Raw genomic sequence first — 19993 nt, 5'->3', positions numbered from 1 at the left:
TTGCTAAATTACATATTAAATCATACTTCCTTCTTCCAACTGAGTGGTGATCATTTAAACACACGTGCCAAAAAAAAAAATTGTGTACATGAAGTATTTCTTAAAAAGCACTAAAGATTTACAAATCACTCTTCTTTCAGCATAAGTGACCAGAAACATAAATGACTATGGTTCTTATGGGAAATAATAAAAAATAGGCAGGAATGTCTTACTCTTTATTTGTTTTATAAAAGGAAAGAAAAGGCCCTCTGAGAACTGTATAAACATAACTACAGAAAAACTAAACAAACTTCTCTTTAATTTTGACAGCTTGTGATGTCTCTTCTGACCCATAATAGTTCTAAAGCGATGTCATAGTCTCGGTTTGGCCAAAAGAAGTTGAAAAACAGCTCATAGTTCATCCAAAGCAATGTTATTTTTTCAAGAAGCCAATAAAAGAACTAGATTCGTAAGTCATCTCTTCAATAAGGGAGAAAAAAATCCAGGTCAATGTGTCCTAGAAATATAAAATTACGTGCATGAACATGGAGGCTCTTACAAAACCTCTCTGTTTGCAGGTTGTCCTTGTTGAGCAGCTCCACGTTAGGCAGCTAAAAATTAATAAATAAAGGCTGCCACATAAGTACAGACATAAGGTAAGGGACTGGCATCTCGCTCCTATATCATAATTTAACCATGTCTATATCGAGCGCTAAGTGGCTTATGGCAGAACTGAGTAACTCGCTGAGGTCACCTTTGCAAACCCTGCACGCAACAGCAACATCAGTTCCAGGGAGCCGGGACGCGGGAACGTCCTGATGATGTCCAGATTCTGTCGCATGAGTGGTTAAATGCCTGGACAGAAGTACTGCTACATCTCTCCTCATTCACCATCACTTCTCACTGCAACCTCCAGGAGAACACCAGTCACCTGCACCTTCCTACCTTCCCTTTAGAGGCGACAGAATCTTCCAGTGACCCAGGCATTTCTTTGGGTTCATTTTTATTTCTCCGTCCCATGCAGCCCATCCTCAGCCTGGCTGTCCCAGGGGTCTCTGACATCAATGCCTCCAACACTCCAGGCCCTTCTCACTCCCCTGACTCCAGGCAGCAGCTTTAAAGTATGCCCCTGCTGTATGCCTGCTCTTTCCTTCTACACCAGTTACCAAAGTCTTTCCCTATATTAATAATAAACAGCGCAGGGAGTGCTTACAATATACGAGCCGCCGTTCTAAGGACTTTGCTTACATTAACTCATTTTACCCTGAGTAAGTTCTATTATTACTCCCTCATTTTATAGTTGAGAAAACTAAGGTACAGTGTAAGTGAGTTGCCCAAGGTCACACAGCTGATAAATGACAAAAGCAGGATTTGAACTGGGGCCCTGTGGCACCAGAGGCCCCCCTCAACTCTGAGGCTTTCCTGCCTTCCTTCCCACTCTTCCTTCCTTCCCAACACCCTATAACCAACGTGAACTACTAAAGCCAGCCAGGCCCGCAGCACCTGGGTGGCTCACTCGGTTAAGCGTCCGGCCTCATCTCAGGTCATGATCTCACGGCTTGTGGGCTCAAGCCCCGCGTCAGGCTCTGTGCTGACAGCTCAGAGCCTGGAGCCTGCTTCAGATTCTGTGCCTCTGTCTCTCTCTGCCCCTCCCCTGCTTGCACTCTGTCTCACATAAATAAACATTAAAAGAAAATGCCACTTATGACATAAGTGACTTCCTGGGTGCTATCAACAAAATTTTATGTTATTCCCCATACGGCCTGCACTAACGCTAAGCACAGTGGCAACATTTCAGTACTACCGAACCATTGATACACGTACACTAAAGCTGGACCACACAGCTACATCAAAAGAAGAGAATGCAATTATCTGGCTAATTGAGGATGAGGAAAAAACTAATCTAAATAACTGGACTCAAAAGGATTGTATTAACTCCCTGGGTACACTGATAAAAATAGAGCACATAATTATTAAACTCCTCCTCTTCAGACTATGTTATATAAAGAGCAGAAGAACCATTACAGAAACTTTCTGATACTAAGCTGCCACGAAGTTATGATCAGACACTTACCAATTACATATATCTGGTAGAAAAACTACAACTAAAAATTTCAATCAACTACCATGAGCGGAAAACATCTGAAATAAGTCCTCTGCCGCAAAGAATTTCCACAGCCTTAGCCTGCACTGAAGTAGGCTATTGTAGATATTTGGAACCATCCAAATATTTAAGGATTTTCTGGTTTACCTAAAAAGAGACGGTCTGGCTTACATTACAGACTCGCTTAGCCATCTATATGTATGATTATATAAAAGGGAATGGCTGACCTGTTTAGATCATTAGCCTAAATGCAGGGCTACTCTTTTCTCCACTTAAGTTTAAAAATATATATATGCTCAAAGAAAAACAAGGGGACAGAGAATCTGATTGCTGAGAGAGAGAGGTGGGGGTGGGGAGCAAAGAGAAACAATCAGAGCTCCCTGCTTTATAGTAAATGCAGCACTTTTAAAATGGATTATTTAATCCAAATGTTGCTCTATCATTTAGGGTCTAGACTCTAGACTATGCGAGAAACCTAACACAGTTCTAGGTTGGGGAAAATCAAACTCCTACATTGAGACAGTGATCTTACTAGAACATTACGATGGCGAGAGCTCTTGTGTAATCGCAACGGTTCTCATGACCCCATTTGGACCAGCGGCACAACTCCTCCCCGAAGCCTCCTCTGATTAAACTGTATTATTCAACATCTCCTGGGCACTTGGATGTTCAACGTGCATTCTATCATACTTTGCTTTGCAAATGTTCTCAAATGGTTCATCTTCCTACCTAGACTATCAACTTCTCAAGGGCGTGAAAGTTTGATTTCATTCAATCACCCTTTGCTGGTTGCTCAGTCTTTGCCTTAAAGCTCCTAGTAAAGTCCAGTGCTCTGCACGTACAGGTGGACTGTGCAGAAGTTTATGGTTAGAAATCTCCTTAGGAGAAATTACGTAGGGCCTGAGTGATCTAGGGGCTGATTCCTTACGGCTGTTTGATCATTTTACTGCATATCAGTTTCTCCATATACTGGACATATGGAATCAAATTTACACAAGTACACTACTAAATATCAATTTGTCACATTAACCAATTTCTCCAGGCAAAAGCCAAGAAAGGCAGTTGTTCAGATAGATCAGGGAGAGGAGAAACAATTATCGTGTTTTACCTGAATTACTTAGAGAGTAAAACAGGGCTTATAATAAAGATTTTAGGCTTAAGGGTATTATTATTAGGTGTTAATGTACCCTTTGGAAGTAGATTTGCCACATTCTTGTAGAAAAATGCTCAGGGAAAGCCATTTTACCTTCAACATGGTAATATTCCACTACTCTACAATAAAGTACAGCTTACATAGTGCTTTCACTCTGGAACTCAGAAAAGTGAAATGAAATACCCATAGCAATGCAACCAGCACAGAACCAAAGTCAAGCTTGAGCCCTAGTCCCCAGTCTCCAAGTTCAGCACCCTTCTCACCTTCTCTCTGTACTTTTATATTATGTATATACGGATGGATGGATGGATTGCTGAAAATCTCAAGGATAGCTATTGATCTGTATGACCCCGGGATATTTCAGGAGTTGTGCATGGTAAGTACCTAGAGGGCAGGGACAACATCTACTTAATGCATTTCATGCCACTTGGGTTCAGGACCACAACTTTGCAACTTGGCCAATAGCGTTTTGGATGCTGATGTCAAAGTTCACAACTGAAAGATATCCAAATACCTTTGCACTGTGGTTTTATTTTTCTTAACCTTACATAGTTCATCCTGATGCATTTCCTTTCTGAAACTCAGGTCCTGCCACCAGCTGACAGAAAATTTCAAAATAACAATGACCAAATGCCAAAGCTGGCCAGCTGGACTCTAGCAAGGAAATGTTTGGGGGAGGACCTTGTGAAAGATGGGGCAGATCCATCAAAGAAGTGATGCAGTAAGTCCTTACTCATCATGTTTTCTCTGTCATGTTTTACGGTCTGCACTCGCTATCTTGTTCTTCCCTGAACGAAAAGTAATTTTTAGCAAAGAGCAAGCCAGAGGAGAGAACAGCATGCTCTTAGGTGAACTCTTCTTCATAAACAAAAGAGAGGCTACCCAACCAGAAGACATGCACTTTGCATGTACTGTTCAATAGAACTACACCTCCTTTTATGTAATAAGGGATGTGCACCTAGGGAAAAAAAAGAAAAGGTCAACCAAATATCTGTAAAAAGAATCATGTTTTCCCATTTTCTTACATTACCATTTCCAAATTACCTTATGGTTGTTCTGATGTAGCAATGGTATTCCTCCCTCCTGGCCCCAAATCTGACAAGCAGTTCATTAATAAATAAAAACGCAAATGAACTAACTGACCGTATAGCTCCACTTTAAAGAAAATGTTACAAATCCTTCCTGTGATTTTTTTAATGTGGATAATTGTTGACCTTTTTTAAATTTTTATTTAGTTTTTAAGTTTATTTACTTATTTTGAGAAAGAGAAAGTGCATGATCCAGTGGGGGAGGGGCAGAGAGAGAGGAGGGCAGAGAGAGAGGAAGACAGAGAGAATCCCAAGCAGGCTCTGCACTGATAGAAGCGGGGCTCACGCTCCAGAACCGTGAGATCATGACCAGAGCTGAAATCAGTAGTCGGACGCTCAACCAGCAGGGCCACCCAGATGCCCTGTTCTTAACCTTGCAGTGGCCTGCATGGGGTCCCGGTGCATGTCGGATTGAGAGACGCAACGCATGGTGCAGGATGTGGCCTTGACACTGTTCCAGGTTTCCAACCAGAACATTCTGGCCACTCTCAGGTTAGAATCCTGTTTGTCCTCGTTAGCACAAGGTGCTTACTAACCCGTCTCACTGTTACATGGATGGAAAAGATTTGGTCCCTGGTGGCTCTCTGCATATCCCAAGAACAAGAATTTAATTCAAGATGATAAAGATCACCTGTAACAGATCAACCTTTCAGTGAATCCTTCACCTGGGTTAATTCACAGCTCTGAGACTAGAAGCCCACATATTTTAGCGCCTTCTCCGAAAACAGAATATTCCATGTGAGATTACCCACAAACAGGAGAAAACAAACTTGGCCAGTTAACAGGGCAGCTTTCCACATCTGATCCCACTAAGCAAAACGCCAAAATAAACTTTAAAATAAATAAACAGGGCTCGAATTTTAAACTCCATCTTCCACGGAGGTCTGGGTTAAGGGAAGTGACAGGCCCAAGGTCACCAAGTTATTGACAGGGCGCCCACACCAGCGTGCTAGGAAACACTGCCGCATCAGACTGCTGCTTGCACTTGCCGGTGGGGATAGGATGTGGCATCTGACTGATCTCAACTGGAGGCGACTAGAAGCTCTTTAACCAGAAGAATTACCAAAACAGGCCAGCAGACATTTCTCCAAACAGATCCTGACTCTTTAACTGGGAGATGCTAGCTGGGCTAAATGCGAAGAAGAGTTGAGCTTTAGAATAAGTCACTCGACAAGAAAGCGTGGCTGACAGGGGGCAAATCTCGGGAGCTGTCGCCTGCCTGCCAATCCACAAAATGAAGCGGAGTAAAAGAAGTTTCAATAGATTTTCCAGTGAAAACTACATGAAGCGATCACTGCGAATATGCAAGCTTTGTCACACTTTGTCTTAAAGCATCCTTGAAACTGCAGCCTCTCGGAGACATCCTTCGGGCAGCCCGGCCGGGTTTAGGCGTCAGGACAGACTCGGATGAATTTTCGGAGCCCCGTCTGCGGCTCTGCCCGACCCACTCGCACCCCGCCGCCACCAGCACCACCGAGAAAGTCCTGAATTGCTCTGCCGCACTTGCCTGTCGCAGCGCCAGGGGTCCGAGGGGCTGGGGACGAGGACCGCGAGGCGGCGGGGCGCGGAGGGAGCGGCTGCGGACCGCGCGCCGGAGCCCTCTGCCCCCGGAGGGCGCCGGGCTACCCGCTGCAGGGGAGCCCCGCCGCGCGTCCTCCCCGCGCACCCTCCGCAGGACCGCCCCGCAGGCTCTCCGCGTCCCGCCGAGACCGCCCCCGCGCGGGGTGGGGAAATGCCCTGCCTTGGGTCCCTCCGAGAGCGGGCGGCCTGCGCCCCCCGGCCCGAAAATGGGGACGGGGAGAGAGGGGGGCTGCGCGCCCTGCCTCGCGGGGTCCCCGCCCCGCCGCCTCTCCCCCCACCCCTACCCCGGCCTCTCCCACACGGGCGGCCCGCCCCGCAGACCTCCCCGCCGCCCCCGAGTCCCCGGCCCGCGCCCCCGCTCACCTCGGCCGGCGCCCGCGCTCGTGGCGGTGGAGTTCCCGCAGCCCATCGCGCCGCTGGCCGGGGAAGCCGCGCTCGGGAGCGGGCGGCCGCGGGTCCTGGGGGCGGAGACGGAGGCGGAGGGCGGTGCGCCCCGAGCCGGAGGCCGGCGGGGGGCGCGCGGGGCGCGCCGGGCCGGGGGGAAGGGGGCAGAGCCGGGTCGCCCCCTCCCGCAGCCGAGCGGTGCGGGCTGGGACGCGGGGGGAGGGGGCGCGCGAGCGGAGCCGGCGGGGCCCGGGGGCGGAAGCCGCCCCGCACCCCTCGCCCCCGCTGCGGTCGGGGTCCCCGCCGGACCCACCCGTCACCTCGGCAACCGCCGCGCCGGCCAATCCTCGGTCTCCTTCGGGCTCCCCGGCCGGGCATTGGTCGTCGTTAAGAGGGGGCGGGAGTTTAAAGTGGGTTTGGGGGGCTAGGGCGAGGCTGGGGGCGTGGCCGGCGCCGGCAGTGGGGTGAGGCTGGAGGCGACCGGAGATGCCCACCTGCCGACCTCAACGCCCTCTTTGCCTTTTCTTCCCCACTTCCCCTCCCTGCTTCAGGATGTGGGTAGGAAAGGAAGTGGCAGAAACAGCTATTTGCATACAGTGGGCGCCCAATAAATGTTATTGACTGAATGATACTCAGATCCGAAGCCAACACCGAAATCCATTTCTGCTGAAACAGAGAGCTAATGCAGCTCTTTGGTAAAGAGCATAAAGTCTTCCCTAGCTTGGTGCTACTAACCTACTCCACTTTAATTGCATTTGCTGCAATGTTGATAGCCTGAAGGACCTCCACTCATTTAATAACAGAATTGAATGTACTTGGCACCTTTCAGCCTAACATTTGGGCAAGCGTGACAGGAGTCAGACTGTCTGATTTACAATCCCTGCTCTGCCCCCTTAATAATTGTGTGGCCTCATCAAAGTTACTTAACCCATTAGTGTATCAGCTGTTCTAAGATGGCAGTAATCACTCGGGTGCGTAACCCGGTGCCCAATCCTAAATAAAGGCCAGCTCTTCTTGTTCTTAAGTCTATTAGAATCGAATACTAATTCCCTGAAGGTAAGGACTATCAGTTTTATCATAGTGTCCTCCTGGCTCGTAGTACAGACACAATAAATGTTTTGTGAGATGAATTCAAGCCAGGAATTAAATCTCCATTTTAAATCCATTTAATATTTATAGAGAACGTAGCCTGTGCCAAGTCCTTAGTTAAAATTAAGTTCCAGTGATACAAACATGTAGGAGACAGTCTAACCAGGCAGACAGATTATAAACAGATTAATTACAATATAAGCAGGGATGTTAGCAAAGGAATAGAGGGTGCTACGGGAGCCCAGAGGATGCTGGGATCCTGGTTGAAACACTTTTCTAAAACAATACAGTTGTCTTTAGAGAAAACCCTGAACTAGAACCAAGACCCTGGTGGACTATTAACATGACCTTTGAGGCAATGGTAAACATGGGGTAATCTCATTCAGGATACACGATCCCTCATTTGAAAATTAAATAGATTTGGGCACCTTCCGAGGTGGTAACTAATTTCTTCGGCAAATAAAGGTGTTTCTGAGTTGTCTGACTTCTAGAAGCACTGTTTCTCTACCTTGGCCTCCGCCATCTTTGTTCAGTGGCTACCCCCATACAAACCCAAAATTGGTGGGGAGAGGAGGAGGGGAGAACTATCAAACAGCCAAAGGAAACAGTCTTGTTTATTTCTGTGCTGACACTGGACTCCAGCCCTAGGACACTTGCAACAAAGAGAAAAACAGATCCTGACATCTAGTAAGCGGCCTGACACCGCCAGGCCTTTGTGTTCTTCTGTTAAGCACAGTTACACAGAACACCAATATCAGACCAGGACACTCTATAACTCTGAGGAAGTGATACCAGCACCCGAAGGAGGGCTCGATCCCACGAACCGTGAAATCATGACCTGAGCTGAGATCAAGAGTCAGATGCTCAACCGACTGAGCCACCCGGGTGCCCCAAAAAGTCCTGCTTTCTCAAATCCCACCCATAATCATTTAACTTGAACCCAAGTCCTAGGGATTCTTTCCTAACATTCTGTTAGTGAGATGGTTGCCTATGGTGTGGCTTCTCTTTCACTGCAATAGCAGTAAACCCAACTTGCTTAACTACCAGCATGTTCCTGGTGGTCTCAGGTTGGAGGACATTGACCCTTGTGAATGATATGTACTCTGCCTTATAAGGTTACAGAGAGTGTTATCTATTCATTCTTTCAACAAACACCATTGAGTATTTCCTTTGTGCTAACCACTTTTCTAAATGCTTGAGATGAAACAGTGAACAAGGCACAGAAGAAAAAGCCAGTGGGAGGAGACAGATTAGAATCAAACAAAAGATAATTTTAGATACTATAAGTGTGATGGAAACAAAATAAAGCAGGGCACTGAAATAGGTGACTAGGGGTACAAGGAGAGGTACTATTTTAGGTAGGATCATCAAGGAAGACCTCTCCAAAGAAGGGGTATTTTAGCCGAGGTGTGATTGAAGAGAAGAAATCAAACCTGTAAAGACCAAGGAAAGAGCATCCCAGGCAGAGGAAATGGCCCGTGCAAGAGTCCTGAGACAGGAACATGCTGAATATGGTTCACAAATAGAACAAAAGGCCAGCATGACAGGTCTAGAGAAGAGATAGAGAGGGGTAGTTGGGGAGGTAAGCCAGATCACACTGGGTATGATGGGCTTTGTAAGGAGTTAAAATTGTGTTCAAAGGGCGATGCGAAGTCGTTTGATGAGACAATACAGGCAAAGTTCCTGATAAAGTGTCAGGCACATAGTAAGTGCCCCATAAATGTCAATCCTCTCCCTAGTGTGGAGTGAAAGAATAAGTCTGGTGTCTCCTTTTTCCTTTTTAGGAATTTATTTTATTTTTTATAAATAACAGTTAATTGCATCTGGATGTTTTCAAAAACAACGAGTCAAAAGAAAATCATTAATACATGTCTCATTTCCTGACCGGTCAATTTTGGCTTCATTCTCTGTGCCAGTTAAATCACACCATTGAGCTGTTGTTTTCCTTCTTCAGACAAGAACCGATGTGGTGTGAGGAGGAGAGAAGATGTGCATGGCTGAAATTGATCTGGCCAGGGAAAGAAAGCAAGACACAGGAGAATGTGGAGCTAAATAGTCTGTTTTCATGGTTTTTCTTCCATAAAGAGTTCCCCACCAAGAAGTTTGGCAACCCGAATTTTATTTTTGTTTCTCTCCTTTTCCCTGTGGACACGGTGCAAGATAGCTGCCTCAGCTCTGGGTAGCTCAGCCACTGGACACAACAGAACTCAGCAACAAAAGGGGGATTTTGTTTTCCCCCTTTGGGTCCAAGCTGAGAGGCACTGGGAACGCTTCCTCTCCCACTTCTTTGGCCACGATTTGGATCACATGACTCTTCCTGATGCAACCACTGGGAAGGTGAATAGGATGGCTGTAATTGGCTCTGGTTAAGTTACAATTTATCCCTGAGTCATGACAGGGAGTGCAGGATAGACACCTGAACAAAATTGGGGCTCTGCCGGCATGGAGGGGGGGGTAAGAGTGTAGCTGCTTAACCAGTAGTAGTCATAGATAGAACATATGTGTCCCTTTGTACTATCTCTCTCTTCTAGATTAGTTCTCTTCTAGATTAGGCTCCCTACCCCCTTGGAGATGGGCACGGACATATGACTAGCTTTGGCCAATAAAGTGTGAACAAAAGTGCAATATGAGTCAGAGGCTCTGTGACTTCTGGTCTGTTGGGAGTTAGTAGACAGGTGTAGAAGAGATTTGTTATGGGTACTACCTGAAAGATCCAGGGGGCAGGATCAGAAGTAAGCAGGGAAAGCCTTCAGGCTGCATTGGAGGTCTAACACCCATGGGGGAAATAAGAAGAGGGATATGTATATGGGACGCTTGGACAGCTCAGTTGGTTAAGTGTCCGACTTTGGCTCAGATCATGATCTCGAGATTCATGAGTTCGAGCCCCGCGTCAGGCTGTGCAATGACAATTGGGAGGCTGCTTGGGATTCTCTCTCTCTCTCTCTCTCTCTCTCTCTCTCTCTGCCCTTGTCCCATGGTCTCTCCCTCAAAATAAATAAACTTAAAAAAAAAAACAAAAAAGAGGGATAACTGAAGAGGACTAGGTAGGAAGAACCCCAGACTGCGATGCAGCTCTGAGAAAGTCTTGACCAAGGCCAGGGAGAACTTCAAATGCAGATTGTTTGTGGGGGCCCCCCTTGTTGGGCAGAGATGGCCAGGCCCTAGGGACCTGGCTGGGCTGTGAGCTGCCCAGAGAGAGCTTGGCCTCAGCTGGGGCACAGCAGCAGATCCAAAGGTGCCAAAAGCTGGGGGCAGTGAGCCAACCCCACTCCTCACAGCAAGTTCTCTCTTGAAGGGCGATCTGAACAGCGCATCTCCAAGCCGTCCACACAGGAAGACACTCTTGACTGAGAGATCTAGATTCTCCAGTTTCAAGGACCCTGGCAGCTCGTGTGAAAGGGTTGCATCCTGCATCAGCCTGGACCCCTAAGTCACTACATCAAACAGGTCCCCACCCACACTCGTGCTGGACCTAAAGAATGAGCAAGAAAGAAATTTTTATTGTGTTTAAGCCATTGAGATGTTAGGGTTGTGTTATCATGACAAACCATTAACATATAAAAACAGAGCACAGGGTTCATAAGGGATCATAACGCAGATGAGGTAGCACCTGTGTCTGCTCCTTAGACACTTTTAAATGCCATGAAGCTGATCACGAAATTGATTGATTATTTACCCGCGGTGATTTTTTTTGTCTCTTTTATGTGTGTGGTTGTGCCCCCTTCTGCCTTCCTATAGTGTTCCTTGCACTTTTTCTTTCTTGACTAGTTTAGCTGTACATTTGTCCATTTTATTGGAGTTTTCAGAGTCCACTTTTAGTTTTTTTGGCCATCTCTTTTGGTTTTGTTTTCCATTTATTTCCAGCCCTTATCTTATTATTTTCTTTTTTCTTTTTTTTTTTTCAACGTTTATTTATTTTTGGGACAGAGAGAGACAGAGCATGAACGGGGGAGGGGCAGAGAGAGAGGGAGACACAGAATCGGAAACAGGCTCCAGGCTCTGAGCCATCAGCCCAGAGCCTGACGCGGGGCTCGAACTCACGGACCGCGAGATCGTGACCTGGCTGAAGTCGGACGCTTAACCGACTGCGCCACCCAGGCGCCCCTATTTTCTTTTTTCTAAATTCTTTGAGAATACTCTTATTTTTATAACTTCTTTTTTTAATGTTTATTTATTTTTGAGAGAGAGAGAGGAGGGAAGGAAGGAAGGAAGGAAGGAAGGAAGGAAGGAAGGAAGGAAGGAAGAGCGAATGAGCAGGGGAGGGGGCACAGCTAGAGGGGGACAGAGGATACAAAAGGGGTTCTGTGCTGACAGCAGTCAACCCAATGTGAGGCTCGAACTCACAAACTGAGATCATGACCTGAGCCTAAATTGGACACTCAATCAACTGAGCCACCCAGGTGCCCCTATTTTTATAACTTCTTAAGTTAAACACCAAACTCATTTAAGTCTTTCCTTCTTTCTTCCTTTCTTTCTTTCTTTCTTTCTTTCTTTCTTTCTTTCTTTCTTCCTTCCTTTCTTTTCTTCCTTCCTTCCTTCCTTTCCTCAATATGGTTTATGTTGCATCCAAAAGCTTTCATATTTCATTAATTTCACTGTTGTTCAGTTATAATTTGTAACTTCCATTATCTATTAATGCGTGAGTCATTGAGAACGCTTGTGTTACCAAATGAATTTCGTTTTAAAATGTACCCATGGTCTTGGAGAGAGTTACTGGCTGTGGAAAGTGATGGTCTGAAATATAGGGACTTCCCCTGCCATTCTCCATGCTTAACATTTGAACATGTTTCAACACATTTTCTTCTGGCACAGGCTATCGTTCAGCCCACAAATGATGTGTTTTAGCAGACAACGCTGAATGTAGGTAAGTTGTATCTCTCTAATTAAACTGTTAGCTCCTTGAGGACAGGGATGGTGTCCTCCACAGTGTGTTTCCTTACTGCACAATGAAAGCAGGTAAAAATGTTTTTGTGTGGGTGTAAACGGAGAGAAGTGAGAGACAGAATCATAAAAATATTTTTTTGTCCAACAGCCATTATTAATCCTAGGGCTGGTTTTTCAAGACAATTTGCATCATCTTTCTGAAAACAATAATAATGAACATTTTGAGCTTTTCCCATGAGTCAGGCACAATGCTGACTACTTTGATGAATTATCTCATTTAATCCTCGTAAAAACTCTCGGGCGTTGGTTCTGTTGCATGGTTCCCAGACTTAATACGAAGGCTGGGAAACAGTCAGGAAGCTTGGATTCTGGGCACTGGGGACAATATAGCCTCAGTGCACGGTGCCTGTCCATCAGCACCACTGCAGCTGCCACTGCCTCGATCCACCACGGCTGCTGTCACAAACCCAACCCCACCCTTACTGAGCTACGGGCCATGGCCAAATGCCATGTAGGGTCAGAGATAGAAAGAAGCTGTCCTCCCTCCAGCTGAGAGAGAAGTGGGGATCTCTGCTTCCCATCGTAACTAATACAGCAGGTGATTTCGCCAAACTTGAGAGAGTTCATTTCCTGAGTAGTTTTTAAAATTTTTTTTTAAACATGTATTTATTTTTGAGAGAGAGAGAGAGAGAGAGACAGAGCACGAGCGGGGGAGGGGCAGAGAGGGAGACACAGAATTCGAAGCAGGGTCCAGGTTCTGAGCTGTCAGCGCAGGGCCCGATGTGGGGCTCAAACTCAAGAACCATGAGATCATGACCTGAGCTGAAGTCGGACACTCAACCAACTGAGCCACCCAGGCGCCCCTCCTGAGTAGTTTTTAAAGGCAGTAATCTAGGGGCGCCTGGGTGGCGCAGTCGGTTAAGCGTCCGACTTCAGCCAGGTCACGATCTCGCGGTCCGTGAGTTCGAGCCCGCGTCAGGCTCTGGGCTGATGGCTCAGAGCCTGGAGCCTGTTTCCGATTCTGTGTCTCCCTCTCTCTCTGCCCCTCCCCCGTTCATGCTCTGTCTCTCTCTGTCCCAAAAATGAATGAAAAACGTTGGAAAAAAAAAAAAAGGCAGTAATCTACTATACCATGCTTACCATTTGATTTAAGAAACGTTGAATCCTGGGGCGCCTGGGTGGCGCAGTCGGTTAAGCGTCTGACTTCAGCCAGGTCACAATCTCGTGGTCCGGGAGTTCAAGCCCCACGTCAGGCTCTGGGCTGATGGCTCAGAGCCTGGAGCCTGTTTCCGATTCTATGTCTCCCTCTCTCTCTGCCCCTCCCCCGTTCATGCTCTGTCTCTCTCTGTCGCAAAAAAATAAATAAACGTTGGGAAAAAAAAATTAAAAAAAAAAAAAAGAACATTGAATCCAATGCTAGCAGAGAGGTCTAGCCCACCATTGCACTATTAACTAATAGTTAAGAGTAAGAACTTGAACCCATGCCTTCTTGTTTCCTGCTCTACTCTCTCAATGATACTCGTTCTGCTCCTTTTATCCTGAAAGGCCCACCGAGCTGATGGCATCTTGCTATCTTCCTCCCTTGCCGATATTATTCTTCCTTTGGGAGAATGAGAGATTGAGGGAGGCTAACCTTTGGGTCTCAAATAACCATCAGATTTGGGATGTGGCTTTGGCTCTGAAAACCTAGAGAATTGGCTGAGAAGCCCAGTGAGTTACTGGCTGGGGAGGCAGCGCTGGGAGGTACTTAACAGGGACCTCCCCATCGTGGGTAGGAGAGAAGGATTTCCCTGGGGCCTGGCCACAGGCTCATTGGCCTCAGTGGCTGCCACACCCCTCCTGCACCCCGCAGCTTCCAGGCTTTTCTGGCCTCTCTTGTTCCCTGGTTCCCTCCCTTCCCCCTTTCCATCAGCGCCCAAGTTTCCTGAAGGAACTTTACTAGGATCCCTAGAGACAACAGTACCCTTTCCAGCATAGGGAAGGGTAATGTTCATCAAACTTTCCTAACTAGATTAGATTATCAGACACCCAAAAATGCATCTTCCCAGGCCATGGGGCCATTTCTTTCCCGCCCACTGCTCTGATGCCCTTTCTGCTTGGCAGGACTAGTTGAAATAGGAGTCCCTGTCTCTCCCACAGTCCTAAAGCAGCAGATGGGCGTGCCCCCAGGGAGACGGCTTCCATGCTCCCCAACTGCCGTCAGCCCTCTCACGCTTTGGGTGAACTGTGACAAAAGCAAAACAGGAGACATTGGCTTCTGGAAATGAAAAGTTCATAAGCAAGGACATGTTCGACTGAGCTTTGACAAGAGACCGAAAGCCAGCGGGACTCAGCTTCGCACCCCCCCACAGCTGGGCCCCATCCTCAGGTCCCATTTGGTGGCCTTGGTAGCATCAGACTCTTCACATCATGGTGGAAAAGACAGCTCTAGCAGCTCTTCGTGTGTGCTTCAGTTCAAGGCCAAAGAGAATGCACGTGGTAATTCTTACTGAATTCCCCATAGTCCCTCTGACCAAGCCAGCTTTCCATCCCAGGCTCACCCATGAACCAGTCACAGGGGACAAGAGGGTATAGAAATTTGATTGGCCAGGCCTGCTCCACCCCCGCCTCTCTGTTTGGACTGCAGGGCTAAGTAAGGAAGGGCAGGCCAGACCTTAGTCAGGCATCAAGGCTGGCTTCTCCTCCCTCTCCATTCCTTGCACCAGAATCCTTTACAGAATGTAAGTCTAATCAAGTCAACCCTTCCCATCTTCCTGAGAATCTTCAAGAACTTGCCACTAATCTCACGATAAAAACAAAAGTCCTAAAGCTGGCCTACAGGGCCTCACCTGGTCTGACCTCTAACCACTTTCCTGCTTCTGTCCTCTTTTCATGACCTTCTTTGTTTTCTCGTTCTTCTCCTGTCCCTGCCACCACAGGGCCTTTGCACTAGCTGTTCTTGCTGCCTGGAATAGTCTCTCTCTTCCTTGCCTGATTAATTCATCTTGGCCTTCAAGCTTGACTCAAGAATTACTTCTTCAGAGAAGCCTACCTCACCTCCCCGATGAGGTTAAATGTCCCTGTTACAGAGACTCTGGGTCCTCTGAGCAGTTGTGACAATTGCAACGTTAGCTTTCCATGTGATTCTTGGCTTAGTGTCTGTCACTCTCACTAGATTTTATTTGTTAGCACAGAGACCAGGCCTGGTTTGGCTTCACTGTTGCTTCTCTAGCACCTCCTTCAGTGTTTGGACCAAAGCTGGCCCAGGAATATATGTGAGCATTCACTCATGCCACCGAGGAGCTGACCTTGTAGAGAAGACAGAACTAAAAAAAAAAAAAAAAAAATCCCCAAATCAAAAAGATGCCCCCAAAGCACATTTGGGGTAAATGCAAAGAAGATATTCATCCACACAACAGGTTAAGACTAAAAACACAGGTAGAGAAGCTACTTAGGTGGTCATGGTTATGGTTAAGGTGACACCTGAGGAAAGGAAGGATCTGGGCTCTTAAGCTTCTTGGCTTCGTGCTTCACTCAGACATGGCCACCTCAGGGCACCAAGACCCTGGGCTTGGAATCAAAGAGCCTGCAGTGCCCGAGAGTGGAGAGAAGTGTGCTCAGCAAATTTCCTAGGATTTCAGAGCCAGAAGGGGTCCCAGGAAATGTGGTCCAGTGCCCTCCTGCTGGACCCCATAGTAGGGCTCACACAAAGCATCTGCTTTCCTTTCTCTAGGCTGACACCTAATGAGTTTGCTGTTTTTAAAGGGAGGGGGTGGGACAGAAGTCAAAAGTAGGCGTGTGACTTCAGTCTCCTTGTCAAGCACCCTTTTCCTTCACCACTCACCATTACTGGCCCTCACAACTGGATGTGGCTACAATTTTTAAAACTTGACGTCAAATTCTTGTAACATAAATAAACCATTTTAAACTGTTCAGTTAAGTGGCATTTAGTATTCCCATCACCACGATCTAGTTCCAAGCCGTTTTCATCACTCCAGAAGGAAACGTTGTACATGTGAGCAGTCACTCCTCGGTCCTCCCTCCCCCGGTTTCCCAACCCCTGGCAACCTCTAATCTGCTTCCTGCCTCTATGAATTTGCCTATTCTGGCTACTCCTTACAAATGGAGATGTTATGGGGCTCCTGGGTGGCTCAGTCGGTTGAGCGTCAGACTTCGGCTCAGGTCATGATCTCGCAGTTTGTGAGTTCGAGCCCTGCGTCGGGCTCTGTGCTGACAGCTCGGAGCCTGGAGCCTGCTTCGGATTCTGTGTCTCCTCCTCTCTCTGCCCCTCCCCTACTCATGCTCTGTCCCCATCTGTCTCTCAATAATAGATAAACGTTAAGAAAATTTTTTTTTACAAATGGAGATGCTACTGCATTTTAAATAGTATTCTTACATTATAAAAGTTTGTACATTGCTTTGTGTCCCTCCCCCACCATAAACTTATAGACTAATTAGCTCTAACTGAGATTCTAGGATAAAAGGTTTTATTCAGAAGTCAGTGGTTATTTACAATAATTGAGAAGGAACCAGGTAGAGATTTACAGCAGGCAAGTGACAGCCTATTGCTCGGTGCATAATCAGCATCATGATGAAAGTCTAATGCACATGTAAAATAAATACTGCCGTGTCATTTTCTCTGAAGCAAACTATTAAGAAAATATCCTCATTTCCGGAGGACAACTGTGAGCGTTTTCCCTGGATCTCTGAACACTCACAACGTGAAAGACATTTGTTAGCCTGTGTGGAGCGGATGACGAAAGGAAGAGAGGTCAATCAGGAATTCAAACCATGAGCAGGAAGTGATTTGCCTGAAATTTTCTTTGTTTATGTATTTTATAGCATATTATTTTTGAAGGCTTGAGACATGAGAGTAATATTTGATACCTTGAAGGACTCTTTCCTTCAAGGAATGTTATATATTCATTTACAAGTTTAATGTTAAACTTGTAAATGCTCTTTCACTTGAATGACACTTAATATCATATATTTTAAATTATAAAATACAGTCGAGTCTTAGGGAAACCTGTGAGTGACAGTTAAGATGCTTATATATGAAGTCTTCATTACAATGGACTGTCACTTTATAAATTCGATTTTAAAAATGGGTTTTTTAGCAATTACATGTTTGTTTCTCTAAACAGGAAAATAAAAGGGAGCTTGGTATTGAAATTCTGAAATCTACATTTCCCTTGGAAAGTTCTTGGGGCACCTGGGTGTCTCAGTCAGTTGAGTGTCTGACTTTGGCTCAGGTCATGATCGGTGCGGGGTCTGAGCCCCGCGTGGGGCTCTGTGCTGACAGTGTGGAGCCTGGAGCCTGCTTCGGATTCTGTGTACGTGTCTCTCTCTGCCCCTCCCCTGTTTGTGTTCTGTTTCTCTCTGTCTCAAAAATAAACATTAAAAAAAATTTTTTTAATTTAAAAAAGAAAAAGAGAAGTTCATTTCCTCAAAAGGAATTTCTCTCCCTTCTGGATTATTTTTTTCATAAAAATAATCTGCTTTTACTGAAACCAGATGAGCTACATGTTCACCCCCGTGATTGCCTTATACGTATATCTGAAAGCCAAAATGATGCATTCTAACACACCAAGGAAACTTCTTTAGTTACAACACCATAATTTCCAAGTTTATTGTCCATTCATGGAGGTCAGTCAAACCCTTATGCTAGGATCTCAAAACTGTGGCTATCACAGCTGGACCATCAATATGGAGTCTAAGTTCAGTTGTTAATTGGTCAGTCAAATGGCCTCGTTGCCATGACTAACTAAACAATATACATGAATGATTAAGATTAAATTGCTTGGAAAAGAGGGAGGGAACGTGGAAGGTGAAAAGGAGGCATTTAATCATTAGCTAAAGCACATGGAATTTGGACTGCTGTGTCTAGACTCAAAGGGATTTCTAAAAGGAAGTAATTTCCAAATTCAAGCCCTTTTAGTAGAGAAAATCTGCCAGGATTCAGAGAAATAATGAGGACATCACTTTCCGTTTTTAAATCCTTCAACAACAAATGACAAAAACATTGTTTTGATTAAACTAATACAGTGGTTCCCAGCTTGAAGGTCTTTAAACGGTGATTTCAGATCCAGTGCCTCATGCTGGAAACTTCCTGGACTGAAGTTGCATTCTGAATCCCAATTTCTTACTGACTCTCCATCCACCCACCTTGAGTTTGTCCAGCCACCCCCACAACTGGCTGCTTCTCACCCAACCATGAATCAGACTTCTCCTTACACTGCTTTGTTTAATTTTGTGGACCTTCAGTTTCCCGAATGTCTCGATGATAACTCCAGTGAACACTCACACTGTGTTTACAGTGGAACAGGGCAGGGAATTGAAGCCTTAGGACTCTGAGTCAGACAGATATGGGGCCACTTCCTGACATTTATAACAGAATAACCTAAAGCCCCCTAACCTCTTTAAACCTATGGTATGTACCCCATCTAAACAACAGAGAGCACCCAGACTCTGGAGCCGGATTGCCTGGGTCCAAATCTAATTCATCACTTACTAGCCAGTTACTTACTCTCTGTCTCAGTTTCCTTATTTAGAAAGAAAGAAAGAAAGAAAGAAAGAAAGAAAGAAAGAAAGAAAGAAAAAGGAAAAGAATGGTACTTGCATCAGAAGGTTGCTCTGAGAATGAAATAAGTTAATATATGTAAACCACATCAGTATTTGGCACATGGCAAGGGCCATAGGAGATTTCAGTAGTGGTAGCAGAAACGTCACTGTCACTGTCACTGAATAATTGTATGGGAACTGAATGAGATCACAAACCGCCTCACAAGGAGTAAGTATTCAATCAATAGTGCTTATTATTACTGCTTCAGAAGACATAAAGGCAGGGATGCTCATTCTCCTTCATTTGACAATAGACATTTCTAGCGACCAACTGTGCTGGGCACTGACCACACAGAGAAGCAGAGACCGGAGGCCAGCTCCCAGCAGCACTCACGCAGGCAGGGAAACAAGTGTGCAATACAGTGTCTCGGGTGCTATGCTACATGTTTATATAGGATTCCATGGCATCCCAGAGCAGGCAGATCAGGGAGGGCTCCTTACAGAAGAGGACACTCGAGCTGAATCTATTAAATAAGTACAGTGCCAGCCAGATGGAGAAGTCAACAGGCGTTCCAGGAGAGGAAGCAGCCACACCCCACACTTGCTGCCAGGGGGTGCTTTCTGGCCTGACGTACCTCATCTTATCGCTCTCTCTTTTGCATCCCATCTGGACCTCTCGCTGCCAAGGAAACAAAGGCTAGTAGGCATTCAAACAAAGGCACTTTTTGAGAGAGAGAGAGAGAGAGAGCAGGGGAGGGGCAGAGAGAGATGGAGAGAGAGAATCTTAAGCAAGCTTCATGGCCAGCGTAGAGCCCGACCTGGGGCTTGATCTCACAACCATGAGATCATTCATGACCTGAGCTGACATCAAGAATTGTATGCTTAACTGACTGAGCCACCCAGGTGCCCCAAAACAAAGCCTTTTTATCATCTGGCCCTACCTGCTTTGTAAACCCATCTACAGCCACTCTTCTTCGTGAGCACTATGTTCTGGTCATTCCATTTGGGCTCTCACCTTGGTTCACACAGGTGCCTCTGTGTGACATCCTTCCTCCCTCTCTTCCATCCCCCACCCTGCACCTTCACACTCCACCTTCAAGCACCATCGAATGTCACCTCCTTGGCAAGTTTTCTCCTGTCTTCCTGGGAAGAAATAATTCCTCCACCATCTATACCTTAGGCACACTCTTT

The 19993-nt window shown here is 46.2% G+C and overlaps 1 protein-coding gene across 1 annotated transcript in view; it reads right to left on the bottom strand.

The window, feature by feature from the left end:
- The window catches only part of CB4H12orf75 (chromosome B4 C12orf75 homolog), a 76941-nt gene that overhangs the window by 31346 nt on the left and 25602 nt on the right, over positions 1-19993 (bottom strand). Inside the window, exon 2 of the mRNA XM_047867348.1 lies at positions 6269-6783. Within this exon, the coding sequence (XP_047723304.1) occupies positions 6269-6783 (515 nt within the window). The remainder of the gene's footprint in view (positions 1-6268; positions 6784-19993) is intronic.

Source organism: Prionailurus viverrinus, chromosome B4, assembly GCF_022837055.1.
Source record: "Prionailurus viverrinus isolate Anna chromosome B4, UM_Priviv_1.0, whole genome shotgun sequence".
Taxonomy (NCBI): Eukaryota; Metazoa; Chordata; class Mammalia; order Carnivora; family Felidae; genus Prionailurus; species Prionailurus viverrinus.
Note: the sequence above shows the minus strand (reverse complement) of the source record. Positions and strands in the feature narration are given on the sequence as shown.